The following is a 22,379-nucleotide window of genomic DNA, read 5'->3' on the forward strand; positions in this document are numbered from 1 at the left end:
TTGACAATCGTGAGAACTATACATGACTTCCAATGTATTCGCTGTAGTCAACTTTAGTATAAAATTTAACTGAGTTACCAAAAGAGAGCACCCAGATAAATTTGCTTAGGTGTCTCCGTAATACAGTACTAATTTTTTATGTAAGGAAATCTAATATTTTTTTCGTCTAACAAAGAAAATATAAAAATTGTCTCTAGCTTTCAGTGACTTATATTGAAAATTTGTTTCCATACAAAAATAAAAATAAGATTGAGATTAATTATATAGATAGGGTTGACTTCTTTATTAAAACAAATCAATGGTTTTTATTGAGACGCATAAAAGTCCCCTGAAAAGTCGCATAACAACCCCTCGAGATGTAAGTCAGGAAACTGTCATATTGAAAGGGGAATGTAATATTTACATTAGCTAATTCTTTGAGTGGAATAATAGACTATATGAGCATCTGGCTGAAGCTAGTTCTTATAAATATGATGTCTTCACTCGTATCAACAATTCGACACCTGTTTCTCCACCATACTCTGTTCTGAACTTCACATTCAAACTTCCTCCACCTCAAGGGGCTTTGCCAGGTTGACTCCGCCTGAACCAGTGCTGCAGTCGTCCAGACACTGTCGTGGGACTCTTCTCATACTCTTCCCAGTGAGACGCTGTGTGCAGGACATACCCAGGACGCCTAGGTGACCCGGGCGAGGGCACCTCCGACTGCAAGGGTGCCGCTGGAGATGGAGGTGCCGAGGACCCGGAGGCTGGGTCTCTGGCAGAGTTGAAATAATACCGAGGCTTGTTAACCTCTTGGACTCGTTCTACGGGTGACGTAGATACGCTTGGGAGAACCTGTGGTAACATAGGCAAGTGAAAAATAAAAATAACTGATATAACAGCTACTCCCATAACAGTACATTTTGAAACAATTATCTATTTGTAATCTTGAATTGCTACACAGGAAACATGGAAGACCATTTACCATAATAGACCAGATGGTATTTAAAAATTAAGACCAGGTGAAAAATGCATGGTAACTAAAAACAGTGGTTTGTTTTTACAACTCGTTTCGTTGATGTGATAGAAAACATCATCGTAGATTATAGCCTCCGGATTGCCATATAAAAAGGATCGAATACCTGCTATTGGACAATCCAATGTTTTTTTTTTTTTAAACACAACTAGTTTTGGCACCTATATGGCACAATCATCAGGATTGTTTTCCTTCATCCGATGAGCGTCATATTGTTTAACACGGAAATAATAGATAAACATTTAAACACGACACAAACACGAATACAAAGCATTTATTGTAACTGATCACTCCGCACAAACCCCACCGGGTTAGTGTCGTTTGTGTTTTCTTAACTGATCGGTTACCATAAATGTTTTGTATTCGTGTTTGTGTCGTTTTTTTAATGTCTATTTATTATTTTCGTGTCAAACAATATGACGCTCTTCCTATGAATGAAGAAACCCGTCCTTGTAGATCCTGATGTTACAGGTGCTGAAACTAGTGATAAAAAACGTCAGTAAACTATTTTAGGATTATAACAAAAGTCACACATTGTAGTTCTATGCTACCTAAAGGCACATCTGGTATATTTTTTGTATCAATTACCTTTCTCCCTCGTTCAGAAAGAAGAAACGACACACTTGGAAGTTGAGATTGAAACTCCTCCGGGTCCGAGAGATCTCCTCCGAGGCTGTGTCTCCTAGAGCTGGATATTCTGTAGTCGTGGAGCTTTTCCCTTTCCCTCTCTTTTTCCCTCTCCCTATCCCTGATTTTCTCTCTCTCCCTGCTTCTCTCCCTCTCCCTGCTTCTCTCCCTGTCCCTGCTGCGATCCCTGGATGGTTTCCTCTCTATGTAGTAATCCTGGGGCTGCAGGTAATGCTCGTCTAGTTCCAACTCCATCATGCTGGGCGGAGGAGATCGTCGACTGTCGTAAGTCCCCTCGACAACGCTTACATTTCTCGAATCAAGTCTTGAAAAAAGTGAATTAGTTTAATTTACATCAGTTGGTATGACATTAAATATATACACTGGTGGAACAGAATGCACTATATAAGAATATGAATATATAAGCTTGACTGATGGAAAAATAATCAGACCACGTATTACAGGCAGCGAGCAAGGAATACCATTCCTTGCTCGCTGATTACAAGGCACGCACGACCCCCCGAAAGGGGGTGTGGGCCCGCGTTGACCGGTGCAAGGGGATTGCTTAAGCTCAGTAACCATATATTTGTGTGTAAAGGCATAAGACCTCTCAAAAATAACAGTTTAGTTAATTTTGTGAAGATATTTTCATTTATTTACCAAATAATATATACCTAATATATTTATGCTATCATGTTTGAACATATTTACGTTTATAAATTTTGAAATTCAAATGACTTAAATTTTCAATTAGTTTGTTCATGGGTTTTCCAAAGAGACCGAAAACGTCTAGTTAATTGTAATAATTAATGACAATGCACACACTACGGAGAAAATTAAAGCTTATAGAAAAAAAAAAAGAAAAATAATAGGCCTTGTCATACAAAAATAAAGGTCATAAAAAGTAGTAATCCTAATACCTATCAAATTCTCGATCGAACTTTCTGTCTGTCTCAGCATCCACCAGCTCGTGACGAAACCTATCTGAGAACCTGTAATTCAAAATGAATATTACATATAATTACACTTTTACCAAATTAAACACTAAACTTTGAACTCTCTAAACTACAATTTGCTCATTCATATATTATCTTTTTAAATAATAACATGCCAGCATCATTACAAACTTGACAGTCTTTGATACAAGTGTGTTTACACAAGTAGTATAAGCTAATAGGTTGATATACAGTACCGAATTCCACTTTTGCAGTACCAATAAAATGTTTATACATTTGTATATACATATTTTATTTGGTTTTACACGGCTACATATATTCATTAATCTTAAATGTTAGCCTAGGAATATATTATGCAGGGGCAACACGCATTGTAGTAGTTAACGCAACTAGTGCGTAAAGATAGTGTTAACGACACGAGTAGAAAAACGACTCATTGTGCCAATCACTAATTGCACAATTCATTAACAGTTCAATTGATTAACAGCTGATTAGCTGAAGTTCGAAGCATTACAGTTTTACTTCTTCTCTCAATCCTTGAAGATAATTGATCCGTTACCCGTGTTGTTAACTATTACTGTACTATTTTTCCAAAGTGCTTAAGGTTTATAATTTACCTCCCGGAGTCGTCCGAATAGCTCCTAGGGAATCCCCGGTTTTCCATCCCTCTTCGACCGTACTGTCTGCCTTCTTCGCTTCTTCCCTCCAATCTCGCAGTTTCTCTCTTCAGCTCCCGCGCTTTTTCAACTTCAAAGTCCACGTTTCTTTCTAGCTTTTCTACCACCACCCCTCGTCCGTCAAGGTCCTCCACTGTCTTCTTCCTTTTCAAAGAAGACCTGAGCTCTTTTATCACCCCGTTGCCGACATTCTTCTTTGACTTTTCGTCAAATTCCTGCAAAAGTCAGATACAAGTAAACAGTTTATGGATTTATTTAAGGTTTTGTAGTATTTTACATATTTTACTCAATTTGCTGCTCCAAACACTTAAATTAGTTTGCATTATTGATACATTAACAATTAAAAGTAAATAAAATATACTTGCTATTGACATAGCAATTATACAGTTACGTCAGGTGGCATGTAAAATTAATCCCTAAAATTAAGTAGGTAATTGTTCATTTGAAATCGTTTTGTACTACACAAAATTGATTTATGGGAACTTTCAACCCATCTTCATTCAAAAGCTTTAAATTGATGCCAGAAAATCCAAAAGCGATACTTCGCAAGTTGAAAAGAGTTAATACCTTCAAAAGCGGCTTAGTTTTAAACGGTTAGGTTGGATTTTCCTCTTCCCTCCCTTGGCTAGAATATCTGCCACTACTTTCCCTAATATTCCCCAATAAATTTATATATTACACATTATTTAACTATGTTAAAGGCATAAATATCATATCAAAGAGATATATATTTTAACGGCGTCTTAGTGCGATGTTTAAAAAAAGGGCAAAGTGAATCCAAGACATATTTATTTGGTGAATGTGAGTTTGATGGTATTTTATTGCACTTAAAGCTTTATCATTAATATTTTAGATTTAAATTACCGTAAAGAAATTTTAAGTTACCTGTGTTCCAGACGGTAACGATTGGTCATAATTTGGAAAATGTATAGGCCTGAACTACTTACTTTTACAGGCTCCTTGTTTTCTTTGGGAGGTTTTTCCTCCATGACTGGAGCCGAAGGTGCAGACACTATTTTAATAGGCTTCTTATTTTTATCTGCCATGGATGAATCTGAAGAAACCCTGAAAAAATTCAGTTATTTCAATAACGTATCATAAAACAAGTTAGTCCAACTTTGGTGGCTAAATAATATTGACTGATGGTTTTGTAATTTAGTTGTTAGCTAAGATACAGTGCAACGCATGCAATACAAATGTCACGAATCGATAAGAAACTAGTTTAGCCCAAAATAGTTTATCATTTTATTGCTATTTATATGATGATCTCCTAAGCGAATGTCTTTTCAAAAGAGGACAATATTGATTGATGACAGACATTATGGGATGTTTCACTATCATTCAACGCTGATTTTCGTCATTGTATGGCCTATGTAACGAGTTAAAATATCTAATTATTGATCATACTATTTCAACCCTCGGAAATCCGTATTTCATTTACTGTTTTTTTTTTTATACAGAAAAGTGTCTAACCCCTCCTTAAAGTAGTATAATGTACACATCTGTGAAGTATTAAATTGAATTACTGACATGAATTTCCTATATGACATGTTTTGAAACATGTTTAATTTTTCTTAAACTAAGACCATGAAGTTTACTTATTCTAAACGGTTTTGTTGGTTGCTGAGGTAAAATTCTTCGTCAATATAGATTTTCATTTTTTATGTGACAGTTTTGACACTATTAACGCATAATTCACAATTCGTTCTATTTTCTAGGAAAAACTCTTTTACTACTTTATAGGATCTAGATAACTAAAGGCTGCTAGCTCAGTTGGAAGAACTTTTGGTTTGTACACCATAGGCCCCGTAAAATTTACCACTTAGTGTAACATAAAACGTTTATAAACAATGCATCTTGTAAACACCATTTCTAACGCTTCCACATCGAGTACCTCTTGTTTCCGGTGAAGGCTAGGTCTATGAGGAACAGAAGCCCAGTGAGGATAGCCAACACCCCCAGTACTATAGCGTTGTCCACCAGATGATGGGGTACCTGATCCACGGCGGCCAGACTGAGTCCTCCCACTGCCAGGAACATGATGCATCCCAGGATCAGGAAGAAGCAAACCTAGAGGAACACGGATTTAATCATTTCTCTTTTAGACAGATAATACCCTTAAAACAAGCTTTCATGACTTAATATCCGTGCGATTGGTCACGATTAAAGATCAAACTTGTTATTGCTTATGACGAATGTTATGGCTTGCAACTGCTTGTCAACTAAATGTTGATTGATTTTTATGTAAGAGTTAACCTTCTATTGTCGGGACCACGTAAGTTTGCAGTTGGTGGCAGCCAATCACAAGACAAGGCTAGTGCGACGTTACCACATCGCCCGTTGACAACACTAATTAAATGTACTAAGCAATAGTTTCAAATCAGCTAGTATTATGAGATTTGGCATCACCGCACGGTTCTCATTGGTTCATTCAAAACCATATGGTAAATAGGCTCCTCCCTCAACTGCAAACTTACGTGGTCCCCACAATAGTGTTTTGGGACAGGTCCATCGAGATTGTGGATATTGCCTAATATAAAGACTCATGATTTCCCTTAGTTAGTGAGGCCATAACTTATACAGAATTTTATACATTGATTTCATTTCCAAAAAAGGGTTTAGTTCCCATTACATAAAACTAACAACTGTTGAGGCTAACTGTAAATAGTAGAGTATCATCAAGATATATATCATCTAGGCAAGGCAGTCCTATAGTGAAAAAATAGGGAAGGCAACCTTTTTCGAAACAATATCTGGATTATTAGATCACGTCGCTACAGCGCCTGGTAATTCTATGTACACTTATTTCATACGCAGTGATATTTTAGAAAATATATTTGATCCAACATAGAAATTTAACCGATTAATAGTAGGATTTCATAATAGTCCTGAAAGGGACGTCGAGCTCTTGGATGGACCTTTTGTGATGAATATGAACGAAACTTTTCATAAAAAATCACAAACATTCTCTCGGAAAATGTGTCAGATTAACAGTTAGGTGAGCTCATACTACAAAAATATATGGTTAAAAATCCTGAAATAATAATGGACAGCCTTTTAACTCGAATTATAACTCTGAATATAATTTTAAATGATAATTTAATCTATGCTTTGATATGTTTATTAGTATAAACCTGTTCGATTTGTCTTTATAAACACAATTACTTGTTGAAGTGTTTAGCATACGACTGTAAATATTTTAATATAAACGTGTAATAATTCCACTGTATACTAAAAAAATGTATAATTCCTGAATTCAAAATATACATAAAGCTCGTGTTTGGATCTATATATTTGGAAAATAACGAACCTATTAGACGATTCTGAGCTGAAAAGTTTAAAAGTTCCAACTACAATGGTACATCTGTTAATACAATTATGTTACTTTGATTTCTAATGTTTCCAAATACGCGTGTCCTATTAAGCTATTACAGACTTAGCTGTAATCTATTTTTGTAGATACACTATTAGATTGGTATTTAATTTGGTATATCACGTCAAGCTGCATTTTCAACCATAGGAGCGGTATATAGTCTTAGTAGGCTAATCAGCAAGCGTTTCCCACAGTATAAACCTACATTTTATGCAGCTATTAGTGATTTAATGAGTGAACGTGGGAAACATTTGATTGGGTTAACTCGCTAATTGGCCTTGTCCTTCTAATACCACTAGTTAATTGGAATACTTACGTACAGCTGAGCTCACTGAGTAGGACATACTGTACTATTAGCAGTTTGTGGAATTTAAACTTTTTCTGACAAATAAAAACTACTGTTACAGTATATCTCGGACAATACAGTATTACTAAATTGCATTGGATATTCGGTTACAGAAATAAACACCTTTATATTTTTTACTCTGTTTAATTTTTAAAAACATCTTGTGGATATACCAAAGCATTTTCGCTTCACTCAAACCGAAGCATTGTTGTTTCGTTTTTTGTTGTAAAATTAAAGATCCATATTTGTGAAACAAAAAATATTTAAATTTTAATGCACAAATTAAATGTATGTGACGAAAAAAAATTGTAAACTTTGAAAAGTAATCTGCAGTACTAAATAGAAGTACTGTAATAAATAAGCAGAGTAACTATGCCTACAACACGTAAAAAGTTTATTGATTTACGTTATAATTTAACCCAAATGATCTCAATTTGATAAAAAATGAACAAATCAAACATTTTGAAACAATCTATAAGATAAATTTTCCAAATGTGTGGTATGATAAAATAATTGATGAAACCTAATGCCCAGAAGAATAACCTTTGGAAAGTTATGTCCTCTAAGGTGCAGCCCCTATGTAAAACCGTTATTTTAACGTTTCAACTCTCCTATCTTAAACAATAAACCTGAATTTCATGATTCTAGCTAGTCCAAAAGTAAGAGAATTAGTGATAAAACAGTCAATGCAGGAGGGCTTTGACTTTATAAGCTTATATTACAAATACGAGTACATAGTACCAAAGTAATATTTTACTTATAATTTCAACCACAACTCTATGCATACTTCCGAATTAATTTATTATATTTCCACTTTTTGTACGATTCGCGTAACAAAACAAGTTTTCAACATAGCCTAGTACTTCTCAGAGACATCAACGCTGGAAATAACGAAGGCGCAGCCATCGCGGTTAACAAAATGCGTTTCCTGGTGTTTATGCATTGTATGCAGCCTGCAACTGAGGCACTCCTTAGCTTTATATTGCCTGTATGACACACATGTGTTTTACAGCTGTTAGAGGACAAGAATACCGACTCAGGCTGTGGCAAAGCTGTGACGTAACCGAGTGTGTTTGTGAATGAATGGACTGGTTCTCACATAGCCGCAACTGATTGTAGCATTCACAGCCTTGTTAGGCAATTAACATCTCTTGGAGGTTCGATGGTGTGAATTCCTTATTGAAAGGCATGAATGTTTTGATTCTTAAACCACAATAATTTTCAAAAGCATTAATACTATACTTTTGGTAAAATAGTAATATATTTTATCATATTATCATGATACATCATGATATAATCATAATATATTTTAACAGAATAATAATAAGCGTTTATTAAGCGTTATTATTAAGACCAAATCGGCTTTTAACATATTGCTTGTAAATATTTCCTTTATTTTATGATAAACAATTACAGCATAATTGTCTATTAGAAAATCAAATACATTTTTTACAGATGACTATGCATTGATTTTTTCTCACAGTTTTATTTGTATTTACATTGTTGACTAGCCTACTTGAGGTTTAAATTTAACTTGCATATTATTTTGACTTCCAACTATTCTAAAAATATATAACACTTGAAAGAAAATTTACACACAATACAAGTTAATTCAAAAGAATATTTTATTTAGTGAATACTGACTTATTCGTAAACAAAAATAAGAACTAGTAGAGCACGGTTCAAATATCTTAAAGAAAGAAACTTGAGAAACTACAGTCTGATTAACTCTAATCCTGCTTTGGTTAAGCTAGTTCAGGAAAAAAAAGCGTGAGGGAGGGAGCACTTGCTTGAAAAACAATGTAGAAACGTGTTATTAGACAATAATAATTTCGTGAATGACCAAGATCAGTTAGTTTTTGGCCAAGACCATTTAACAAAACCAAATTATGCTAGATACCATCAAAAACCATCAAAAATCTACTGACTTCTCTCAAGATCATAATTTTGACCTCAAATTACTCAAAACGTACCTCCCTAATGCACATGGTGTTTCAAAGGGGCCTGAAAAGGGCTAAGGCCCTTCTACTTGACCCTGGGAAACTAAATTTAAAAACACATTTTGTCCTGAGAACGTAACGGAGTTTTTTAACAGGTATATACGTTATAACTGGCTTTAACATACTTAATTTTGGGGGTGGGCCCCCACACACACCTTCTTTTGTTTTATATAAACACTTCCTGGTAGTTCCTCCCCCTACAAGATCCTAGAACCACCACTATTGCTTCTATATTAATTACACATATTTTTGTTTTGGAATTAATTAACAGTAGCCCTATTATATTTTAATTACGTTACATTATGGCTACATACCATTCTCCTAGCCCTCCTCAGCTCACCACACAGTTGGCCAATCAGAAGTCCCAGAGTGATGATGGTGAACCCGCCAAACGTGACGTCAGCCAATAACGCTCCATTCTCATCCCACGTGATGTTGTTCAGGTGAGGCCATTCTCTGGACAACTTCTCCAGGTGATAGAAGACCCTGAGTGCTTCGTTGTCTGTGAACCTCTTGTACACCAGGCAGCACACGCATAGTATCTGTAACATAATCCAGAGTGTAAAAGGGGTGTAGGAATTGCCAAGTTAAATATGGAAACGTTTATTGTGGTTACATATTTTTCTAATGCCTGCTACTACGTAGTCCAATTGTATCTTTGGACGACTGTAGGAGCCATCTTCTAAAAGTGCATAAACCAAAATGTATGAAATTTCTGAACACATGAATATGCCATCTTGATAAATTGAACCATGTCGTGACAAGAATCAACAATATAATTTATTTTGTAATAAAATATTGTACTCAATGTAATCTGAAGCCTACATTCAAAAAGTTATTTTAATAATGATTAATTGCCTACTAGTGGCTTGTTAATCATGTGTTACTATGATCGATGTTTGGTAAAATTTTAAATGCTTTTTATCACGAATATGAGCGTGTGAATCTGCTTTAGAGTGAAAATGACGAGATGTACCAAAGTATATGTATTATAGTAAATGCATCATTGACAACCCAAAGGACAGCAGTAACTAGTGTAAGACACAATGTTTTTGAATCGAAATGTTCCCCATGAAATCTACGTTTCCAAACATAAAGTCAGTTAAACATATTACAAACTAAATATTTTAATACATCATTTAAAAGCGAAAACGTGCCTAGTAAAAGCAATGCAAAGTAAAAAAGCAAAATGTACTTCTATAGTTTTCTTAATTAAAATAATAAACTTATTAATAATATACTTTGTTGCAAATCAGTTGTTTAATCAAAGGATTTTTCCTTTCTTAGTTACAAGTAAAGAATAAATAGAATCTGTTGCAGTAAAAAAAATCTTCTGTTTCTTATGGTTGCGACGGAGTTTATAGCTTTTTAAACGTAATGAAAGGTTACGAATTTGAATAAAAACACTAATATTGTTGTCAGCCTCATTTTTATCAAGATACTACCGTAAATTGTAATAAAGCAATATTATTAATATAGAAAATCTAGTGGTCAAGCTAATCAAAAAGGGCAAAGTTACCATTTGGACACAATTTGAAATAGATTTAAAATCCAACAGCATTTTTGGCCCCTACTCCATTACGTTAACTAGCATGATTGATGATTCTAAATTCCAATTAAAATATTTAAAATGTCACATTACTTTTATTTGTTCAACTAAAGAATAGGCCTAACCATTGATGTTTTGGAAATACAGTTTATAATTTGTTATGTTAAAATCAGGAATGAATTATGATGAGAATTTTACTAGCTTCTGAATCTTCGTCAACCAATACAAGAGGTATCCACAAGTATTTAAAATATTCTCGTACGATAATTATGAGTTTTTACATTGGGAGATTTGGTATATTTGTCAAGGAACTCAACACATATTCAAATAATGTACAGTATACAAGTATATGAACCATCTAATCAATAAAAAAATTAATATTGTAGCTTAACCAAAAGAAACTATGTTGTTCTCAGCAATCTAACAAAATACTGACTAAACAGCTTTTAATTAGGTAGCTACAAACATTTGCAGACAATTTCCACTAACTTCTAGTTAGTAATTTAGGTTTTTGACAAAGGCAAAAGTAAAACAACTCGTGGTATTGTTGTTATATTATTATTCTCACGCACCAGCTGAGAGAGTGGCTGACCTTGTGGAGGTCACATGGACATCAGCTGTTCAGCTGTTGGTTGGTGAGGGGGGGGGGGGGGGGGTTAGCGGGGGGGCTATACTGACCGTCACAGCAATGAAGCTTTTAATAAGACAAGACCAAGGTTGTTTGTTAGCATTCAGTATGCACCTTATCAATTCTGGTCGTAAACATAAAGGTACATGTATAAAGATAGTAAACTATATACAGTATTTAAAACGACGTAAATAAAGAGCATCATAATTTTAGATTCAAACCCGTAACCATAGCTGGAACTTCAATTTTCAAACGTAAAATTTGAGTTCAACTTCTAGCTGTTTTCTAGGTAGTATTTTTAATATCTAGTTTATTATAATACTCATTTATGATTATTTTATTTCACACATATTTGTATTTAAATTGGTGCACTTATTTGTAAATGTTTTATATAAATAAAAATGATACTTATTATATTTCATAAAGGTTTTTTTTCTAGAGCGTGTTATTGCACAATTCATAGCTAGAATAATGGTTGAAATTTCCCTCTTAATGATATTTTAATCCCTTAAGATCGATTAAACCATTACTAAAATACATATACTCTTTTGCTGGCTGATGAGGTACTGTCCAATATTAATCTTTATTCTTTCTCTGTTGATTTTGAATACGCAGTAAAATATTAGTTTTGTAAAGTTTGTACAGCTCGTTTCGCAAGTAAAATATCGAACTTTTGAGTAAATGTGGTGGCACTTTTATCTGTACTAGATCAGCTAGATTTTAAATCAAAATCATTAAACAAAATCATATTAGTCAAGTGAGGCTAGGTCAGAGTCGAAACATTATGAGTTACTGAGGTTTCTGGGAATCAAACTGTCAACTTTATATTTTCAATGCGAGCGACACATCCAATTATGTTAGCAGTGTAAAAATGTATTGAACAACTGTTTACAAGAAAGTATACTTTAACTTATGAATTTTTCCAGCCAAAAAACCCACAAAACATCAAAGATAAGTAATAGCAGGTGGGTTAAAAAGTTGAACCATAATTCGATGCGGGATATTTTCTAAACTGAAATAGACAACGAATAATTTCCCCCATACCGAATTCCCAGAAAACAACATATAAAATATTCGTTTTGCAGACTAGAAGCTAGGTAAAATCATATTCAATTGCGATATATTTTTGAAGCTTTAAGCCCTGTGAGATCTAAAAGGATAAAACCTACAAAAAATAAGGAAACATCACAAGCCAAGCACTGTGGACGAAACATATTTCCATGCAAGATATTTCTCAAAGCTAATTGTGTACCCAGAGAGGTGCGGTTGCTCGGAGCGGTTAGGCATTCATTTCTAACACAGAGTATACATATTTATAACTTGACGAAACTCTTGCTCTATGTCGATGTCGTGTTGTCCTACAATCGCATCCTTCACTCCATTGTTTTCTTGGTGACTGTTGTGTAAGTTTAGACGTGCCTGTACTCCATGGAGTTTGGGATTTATTCATATTTCTTGATGTTTTGTGTGTTTAAAACTCAATGTATTAGGTTTTAAGGAGAGGTAGTTTATTATCGATCATTCTTTTGGTTATAGTTTTTGCTTAACAGCTAAACTCTGTTACTTTGGTTTTAAGCGGAGGAAAAACTAGATTATATATTGTTTTAAACTATAAAATATTTGTTTAGATATACGTAAGACCAACCTTACATAGTTAGCAAGATCAACAACTGGACTAACTCTGGTTCTTTACAATACAACCTTTATAACGTTAAAACACGAAAAGTAATGAAATAACGATGTTGGAGTAATGGTAAAGTTGATCTAGTTAAAGTTCTAAATTAATCCAAGAACATGCCATATTTGGTATGTGATATTTCTGTGGCATGATAGTACCATAAATAAAACATACTAGTACTAAGCCCACCTACAGTTGAAGTTCATCCAACCCAGGGAAAATGCTGTAGCCACGGGGGATTATTTGGGGATAAAACTATTTTCCTGTAAGATTTTTTAGCTTTGGCAATAGCGGATTGCTACAGGAATAGTATCATAAAATACAAGTTATAATTTTAAATCTACTAAACCAAGAATACAAAGTTGATGCATGACCAAATCCTTTAAAATTTCCTATACAACTGACTGTAATATATAACTAATAGATGAGTGAACGAAGTGAACGAATCTATGTATCGTGTATAGCGGAGTCGGAGAAAAGTTGTCCGCTTGTCTGTCTGTCTATCTGTGTGTGTGTTCGCACCAAAAACTCAAGAACCGTCGCACTTATAGCGTTCAAATTTTGCACAAATAATTATGACACCAGTGGGAAGACCTCATTAAAATTCTAGACGATTCCGTTCAGTAGTAATTATAAAAACCTTAAAAACATTTTTAAATTTGTCCCATAAGAATAACATTAGGAGCTACCTTCTTCTTCTTCTTATTTGTTTACGTTTTGCGACCAACAATTTTGTTGTCTACTTAAGACAGAGAGAACGACTTTTACTCTAAGCTATTTTATTCATGGAGTAAACAGTTTGGCGTCTATGAATATATATCATTATAATTTCACAGGTTTCAGAATAATGTTGTTTAAGTTAATTAAATTTCACAACTTTCCGAATAATAAATTGAACTTTACAATATTTATCGGCAGTTATATACCGTTTTTATTCAGTATTAAAATTCACCTTTAAATTAAAAATATATATGTATATATTTAGAACAAAGCAGCTTTATACATTATTCAATTTAATGTTGGCATTGAATATTAAAAATTCAAAGATTTTAGTTATACTAAACTGCTATGCGAAGAGGGGGGAAACACGTCCACGACGTAGAGAGTGGTAAAGGAAGCGGAAAGGTGAGCAGTGCGGAATGTGGAAATCCTTTGTGACTGTTAAATTAATATATCTGTAATACTTAAATGCTATGGAAAGAGAGGGAAACAGGTCTACGATGTAGGAAGTAGTGAAGGCAGTAGTCAAGGCGAGCGCTCCGGAGTGTGGAAAGCCTTTGTGACAGTTATAATAATGTATCTATAATTCTAAAAACGCAATGGGAAGGGAGAGAAACAGGTCCACAACGTAGGAAGTGGTGAAGGAAGTAGTCGAGGCGACCATTCCGGAGCGTGGGAACCCTTTGTGACAGTTAGAATAATGTATCTGCAAATCTAAAAATGCTATAGGAAGGGAGAGAAACAGGTCCACGACGTAGGAAGTAGTAAAGGAAGTAGTCAAGGTGAGCACTCGGGAGTGTGTTAACCCTTTGTGACAGTTAGATTAATGAATCTGCAATAATAAAATGCTAAAGGAAGGGAGGAAACAGGTCCACGACGTAGGAAGTGGTGAAAGAAGTAGTCAAGGCGAGCAGTCCGGAGTGTGGGAACCCATTGTAACAATTAGATTAATGTATCTGCAATAATAAAATGCTAAAGGAAAGAAGGGAAACAGGTCCACGACGTAGGAAGTGTTGAAGGAAGTAGTCAAGGCGAGCAGTCCGGAGTGTGGGAACCCGTTGTGACAGTTAGATTAATGGATCTGCAATAAAAAAAATGCTAAAGGAAGGGAGGGAAACAGGTCCACGACGTAGGAAGTGGTGAAGGAAGTAGTCAAGGCGAACAGTCCGGAGTATGGGAACCCTTTGTGACAGTTAAGTTAATGTACCTGCAATACTAAAATGCTATAGGAAGGGAGGGAAACATGTCCACGACGTAGAAAGTGGTGATGGAAGTAGTCAAGGCGAGCAGTCCGGAGTGTGGGGACCCTTTGTGACTGATAGGTTAATGTACCTGCAATACTAAAATGTCATAGGAAGGGAGGGAAACATGTCCACGACGTAGGAAGTGATGATGGAAGTAGTCAAGGCGAGCAGTCCGGAGTGTGGGGACCCTTTGGGACAGTAAGATTAATGGATCTGCATTAATAAAATGCTAAAGGAAGGGAGGGAAACAGGTCCACGACGTAGGAAGTGGTGAAGGAAGTAGTCAAGGCGAGCAGTCCGGAGTGTGGGAACCCGTTGTGACAGTTAGATTAATGGATCTGTAATAAAAAAATTCTAAAGGAAGGGAGGGAAACAGGTCCACGACGTAGGAAGTGGTGATGGAAGTAGTCAAGGCGAGCAGTCCAGAGTGTGGGGGCCCTTTGTGACAGTTAGGTTAATGTACCTGCAATACTAAAATGCTATGGGAAGGGAGGGAAACATGTCCACGACGTAGGAAGTGGTGATGGAAGTAGTTGAGGCGGACAGTCCGGAGTGTGGGGACCCTTCATTAGTTAGATAAACATATATTGGATTTTTAATCATTTTTAGATGATATAATTACGATATCGTTGTTTTAAATCATTATTGTAAGCCATACGATATTTTTTAGGAGATTCCTTACATCGTGCTTTGGCAATTACGTTAAGTTAGATTAGTTCAGTTTGGCTTAGTTTTGTTTATGATAGGCCTCATAACAAATATGGAAATAGGCTTCATTTAATCAAAAGACATGTTGTACAGGAACGATGGATTTACGTCCTATCAATAACTGTTGGAAATCCATTACGTATATTACCAATGACTTTGGTTGATTAATGGATGAGAAGTTAGGATTGTTGTTGACTAAGATTTGGTTGATTTGCCCATACAAATAACATTGTGTTCACCAGTGACACCGGTAAGTAGGCTAGGTGTGGGTGGACTCTTTCATTACTGCGCTCATGTTCACTCATCCCGTTACGCGCGGAATAAGCGTACTACTAGTTATAATGAGTAACTGTATCAAAACTGTGCTAAAATACATTAATATTTACATTTAGCTCATGATTAAAATAATCTTCCAACCAGAAAAAAAATGCCTTAATAAACAAGTTTGTTCATTATTTCTGTCCTTTTTTGGTCGATATTGGCAAATGTATTTAAAAACTTGGATCCTATGTTGGATGCTTTATTTCTATGAAATGTTTAATTTTTTAGTTATATTCCTCAAAACACTGTTCCATAAGCACCACAAGACTTTATAAAGCATTTAAACTGTTCGACATTGAGCGAATCATATCCGGCGTGGAATCGCTAACTCATTTTGTCATATAACTAAATTTAAAATTATGACAAGTTTTGCGTTAACTGGTTTACACTATCAGTTTTAATACTCGTTAACGCTGCTGGTAGGTTCACGTGTAGTCATTATACCGTGACGACTCTACTCACACGGCGCGGCGGTTGCATTTGCTGGCTACTGGTTGACGCAGACCTACCCAAGCGAGACGTTCCTCATACTACAGTGTGTTTCAAGTTTAGTTTGCGAATATTACGTCATGAATTCGATGATAGTTCTTATTATAAGTGTGTTCTAGTTGTATAAAATATAAAGGGTTAACATATTTTATGTCAGCTAATATTACACTTCGATTACATCCGCTCTAGGTTATTTTTATAATACCACCATATGTTTTTTGTTAAGTTACCTAAAGAAATAACACCGATCCATCCGACTATAAAATTACTTAAATTTTTTATGTTTAGTATTTGCCTTAGCTCATCTCCGGATATGTACACGGATGACCACACTGCTTGTTTAATTAGTGTTGAAAATAAATAACAAATGATTTATTTACATTCAACAATAGTTCAAATTACGTTTTCAACGAATTGTGCAATTCTTTATATTGTCTATATATTGTGTTTCTAGCCTATATAAAATATATCCAAGGCTAATAACAGATGATCTATTATTCTATATGACTAAAGTTGCAATGGGGAACAGGGAATCTGTCCACAGGTTAAAATATTAAAATATCTCATTTCTTCGTCAAACGCTCTCTGTGGATTTTGTTTAGTAAAACATCTCCTTAAATATGAATATTTAAACAAGTCAACAAACCTAAGTATTTTCTCCATCACCGTAAATTGAGTTTCAATTATTCTTAATTCTAAAAAGCTAAATATCTGCTAAGATTTTTCCTGAAAACATTTTTAATAAACTCCCTGAATTATATAACATCGCAACACTAGACATTTTGAAATACATCGTAATGAAAATTGTTACTATATTGTCTTTATTTGACTTATAAATTTTGTATTTTTCTTTAACACTATTGTACTCAATTCGAATATTTTTTTTATATAAGTGTATCCAAACGAGAGTTAAAAACATTGATATTTAAAAAAAAGGTAAAAGAAAATAAATACAAAGATAAGTTTGTATAAAATCTAAATGATGGATAAAATGACTTTTATGGTGAGACTAGGGGTATGGTCTAGCAATTTTTACTTTTCATATTGACATTTCATTAAAAAGCTCAAAGAACCTGCCTATAATAGAGCACTTTCTGTTTACTAAATGTGTTAAATGAAAAGTTTTCGTTGCTCGTATCTCAGACAAAAAATTCTCTGTTTTAAGAACTGTTATGAATATTGTATGTCGTACCCATTAGTCTATAATATGTACGTTTACACATTAACGTTTGCTCTTAAAGGTTGAAAGTATTTATTTACAATAAAACCCAAAAGTTTTTTCTTAGAGGCTGGATTCAAATTCTACTAACCAAAATTGGGTGTAGTTATTCATTTATAGTGATGGTCGATGTTTTGGTTTTTTAAGTATGCCAACATCTACACGAAAACCTTCGATTTTTACCTCAGGGTAGATATGGTTATCTCTATTCAGGAACTAATTCGACCTTATAGCCAAATGATACTTTTTTACGAATCAAACAGTAAGGACCTTTTAACATTCAACATTTAACTTGTGAGGTTAAGGATATTTTTTTCGTGAGAGTCGGCACCATCCTCTAGTACTGAAGGTCATACCATGGGAAAGCCGACTCCTTGACCCACCCGTACCACTATTGTTCATACGTTTGTGAACACTAACACGATTCGGCTATAAAATTCTACTTGACTTGCTGTGCCTACTTTTTACTACCAGTAAAAAGATGTGGGTAAAGTGTTAAATGGATTAATTTAATGTATACAATTTGGATGTGAATATATTTTTACCAAAAACCTTATGGGTTTTGTATTGTTCAGAGTCAAAATCTATTTTGACTAATAAATGTATATGAAGGGGTTTTTCTACCATATTGAATGTTGTGGGATAATTGTTTTATGGCTCATCATTGTTTAGAATATTTTATTTTAGTCAAAAACTAAAAAAATCCCAATGACCTAACATTTTCTAAAATTTACTCCTTACTCATTATGGCTGTCTTACAATTTTATGGCTCTCTATTATATAGCATTGCTCTATTATATTATGATTGCAGTTGCATTATCACACAAATTTTCTTGGTTTTAATTATTAAAATGTGTTTCCCTCGTATAGTGATTCTCTTTTAAGTTTTCGTACTATAATTTTACAGTTTATTTCAAAGTTAGTTGTCAGATATTTTCTTTAGTAAAGAATAAATACCTGATCATGCTGGTTCGCTAAATCGTTTGAATAAATGCAAGTTTGCAGACTTGTACCGAAATTAATAAAAATCTTACATTTTTACTTAAACTCTCGTGCTACGCCCACACATATAAATGTTTCCTTTTGAAATTATTGTATTTTGGCCTCTGGGTCATCGAAATCAAAAAGTAAGTCGGTTCCAGTTCTAGGTCTTACCATGGGACCTACGGTCACAGTGTATTCCCCATATTGGAAATTCGACAAGTGTATACATATACAATTCAAATATGGGAGAAAATATATCTAAGTTAAAAATAGGCGTCTTTGAAACAAATGCTCATTAGTACAATTTTATCGCTGATAATTGACTGAGTAGCATCAACAATAGTACAAGTTTGTTAATACGTTCAACCTATAACGTTTGATTATGTTGATTTCAAAAGAACAGATAACAGTTGAGTAAACTGTTATGCAGTTAAATCAATAAATGAGTGTGTAAAAACTAAACTTTTATTTCCAAATTACAGTTTAAAAACAGACGACACCGTGAAGTTTAACCTCATTACTTACGGTACAACAATAAAACTATTTAAGTTTGGATCCAATTACTCATAGCGTTACAATAACCTTAAGAACATAACGTCAATTAGGAAATGTAAGTTAAGTAAAATAATATTCACGAGAATCAAAATACATACAAACATAAAACTCATTTGAAGTTTTAATTTTAAAATAAAGTGGTTAGTAAACAAGTTAAATATTTCCTTTGAATGGATCCACAAATGCGTTTTAAAACTTCAAAAGCAACCAGAGTTGTTTTGAACTAAATCTCATCGAGTAATAGAGTTGAGAGCACCTCTTGGATTATTTAAGTAGTGTGTGTAATTATAATGGACTCGTAGCTTTTAGAGGGAAACACTCTACATTTACGAGACGAAATTATTCCAGTCAAAGAGAATATAATGCTTATTCAACAGGACTCTAATTACCTTAAGACCCTTAGGTAAATGGGGACAAATGCATTCAACGAGCTTTCCAACATGTTTGTGTCAACAAGGAGACAAATATTGAATAATCTTTATGAATACTCATTTCAAAATATTACCATGTGTATTTGGTTATACGGATTCTGTTTAGAGAATCGAGTATGTATTCTAAAGGTCATTAGTGTGTTGCGACCTTTGAAAATGTTTAGTGTTTCGTTTATACAAACAAGTGCTATAACGTAAAACGGAGTTCGGCCATTATATAAAGCTTGTTATGTACAAAGCTTTATGTTATAAACACAACGGTCTCTATACTTAGATTAAATTATCAAACACGTTCTCCCTTTTGATACGAATAATTAGCATAAGATGTAATCGATTTGATAGATTACAGTAAAAGTGGGTTGCAAAAATGGGCTGCTCAAATTTCAACTTCAAGAATTCTTAACTACGGTATATTTACTATTATATTTTGTTCATGGAAAAATTATATAAATATCAACACAACATTGTCAACATGTTTATAAAAATCAAGCGTTTCGATTGGAATGATAATTTGTTTCACTATGAAAGTAAATTTTTTCTTAGTAAGGTTAATAAAATGAAACACAATGAATCGTTTAATGTGATGTTCATGATAATCGGTACACGATGTTTTTTTTACTGGTATTTAAATGTTTATAAATAAATTTAACTTTTACGTTCGATATTTAAGTAGAAGTACTTAGGTAGGCTGCTGTTAAGTACTTAAAATAAGCTACAAATTCGGAAATATTGATCTTTTTTGTTATTTTTACCGTTACAAACACTATTTATAATTGAGGTAACCGGTAATAATCCGAGCAATCGTAGTGACGACTGATTTAAGTGAAGTTTTGCTCAAACAGGTGAGCTATCCCTTAAGGTTTGTATTCGCTGAAGGGGGTGAATTAGAAGACTTAGCTAAATTAGTCACGGTGAGAGCAAATTGAGTTAGCCACAAGCCAGATTAAACCATTCTACAGCCTCTGGCATTTATAAAGGCAAACGAAACCCACTTTAGCCTTTACTCTTTCTAATAGCAATTGAAATCTACGTGAATGATAAAAATTCAATTTAAAAAATGCACTCAATTTGAACTTTACTAAAATTAGCTGTTACCCACGGGCTTCACCCCGTTTGACATCATAAGTATTAATAAAACTATTGATTGGTTAAGTTAACCTGAAATAAACAAAATACAGTAAAAGAAACAAATAATCACAACTGATTTTAATAAGGATATAAATTGAAAGTTTAACATTCAAATAAGGACAGCTGAGGTTTTTTTAACATTATGTATAAGGAAAGTTCCCTTTGGAAAGCAATTACGACCTTAAAGGGCGATTTATGAAATAATGGACAATTTTGCGCAAGGTTTCTCGTCATGACGAACATTTTAAGTATATGGTTTATGTGGGTGTGACTTGTAGTTTTCTCAAAAGTTCATGGGTACTTTTGGCTTTATATATAGATTCGGTAAAAATCTACAATGAGTTAATGCGTAAAATAAGTTATGAGCTTATTTAGGTTTAAGTCAATATTTAAGTTAAACATTAGTTTTTCCATGAGACGTAGAGTTTCCATTTAATTTACTACATATAGGAAGAAAATTAATTTTCACATAGCTGTGCAACTCTTTAAAACTACAAACAAAATTGTAAATTATATTAAAACAATAATGTGGTTTGAATTAAATATTGATTAAGATTAATATAACATTGTAAAATAAGATTGATTGAATTGAATAGTGATGAATATAAGTTCCATGTTTGACCCAGAATTTCTACTCCTGACCAAAGAAATACTAAGACTAAAACTGTTAAAATGTTTCTTTAGTTGGTTACAACAAATCAACCTAAGGAATTAAGATTATTTTCTTAACAAACTATCATGAGCACGTATTATATATCAGCAGATGATCATGATATCGTGATTACGTCTAAGTTAGGTATAATGTAAGAAAATCCCTAATTTTTAGTACATCCCTGCAACGTAAAAAAGGCAATATTAATTTTACACTCTTACTGCTTAACTTAACAATCGTATTTACCCTCCATAGGAGACACAAGAATGTTATTTATACGACAATTTATTCTTTCACATTTTATACGATATACCGAACTTATTAAATTACAAAACAAACAACTATTACTCACCAAAAGAATCACTTTAAACACGGCTCCTCCATCACAAGCCATTTTTCACATGTCACTCCCGGTGCACTGTGCCTCACTGATAACGTATCACTGACAGACAGACAGACGGACAGTGAGAGGGGGAGGGGGGAGACCTACTTACAGGTTCCTGACTGATGCTTCTTCGCTGGAGTGCCAAAGGACTAGGGAGGAGAGAATAAATCCTGGGGTTATAAGGTTCAGGTGGACTAAGGACTAGGTAAAATCCTGGGACATTTTTGCCTTGGGTACCCGGGTTAAATTCCTTCCAATCACCAACTTTTGGTTAGGGTCATACTAGGCTTATATTACTGTATATTCAAAAATCAACGGAAAAAATAAGCTTGAGGTAAATTATGAAAACAAAGATTCATGAGTTTTCCGAGTTAAAAGGTAGTCCAGGTTTGATGGATTTAACATGGACCAGGGTTGAATTTCCATCAACTAATGGAGTTTACCTTGTATAACACGCTCTTTAGGAAAATAGGTGTGACTGTGTGAAAAGGCATACCAATTAGTGCGAGGTATAAATTCAATAACGAGGCTCAAGTTTCGTTGTTTAAGTGCTCTATACTGAGCTAAAATCATGTTAATCACCAACGGTTTAACTGGATTGATTCCGACTCACTGTAACTGTAGATGCATCTAGAAAGTATTATAATATTATAATATGAAACATTAAAAGACACTTTAAAGTATTAAAACT

General features: G+C 34.0%; 1 protein-coding gene across 1 annotated transcript; it reads right to left on the bottom strand.

Annotated features, from left to right (window-relative positions):
• Positions 1-275: 275 nt before the first annotated feature.
• On the bottom strand, positions 276-21,740 carry LOC128997166 (serine/threonine-protein kinase fray2-like). The gene is made up of 8 exons (XM_054422754.1): positions 21,656-21,740; positions 9,312-9,539; positions 5,173-5,348; positions 4,226-4,343; positions 3,219-3,493; positions 2,566-2,637; positions 1,607-1,970; positions 276-837 (listed from the first exon to the last, which is right to left on the bottom strand). Exons 1-8 carry the CDS (start codon positions 21,695-21,697, stop codon positions 556-558), a joined length of 1,557 nt encoding a protein of 518 aa, XP_054278729.1. The 5' UTR covers positions 21,698-21,740; the 3' UTR covers positions 276-555.
• Positions 21,741-22,379: the final 639 nt, after the last annotated feature.

This window comes from Macrosteles quadrilineatus, unplaced genomic scaffold (genome assembly GCF_028750875.1).
Source record: "Macrosteles quadrilineatus isolate MER2022 unplaced genomic scaffold, UCM_ALF_1.0 Scaffold_6__1_contigs__length_79288215, whole genome shotgun sequence".
Lineage (NCBI taxonomy): Eukaryota > Metazoa > Arthropoda > Insecta > Hemiptera > Cicadellidae > Macrosteles > Macrosteles quadrilineatus.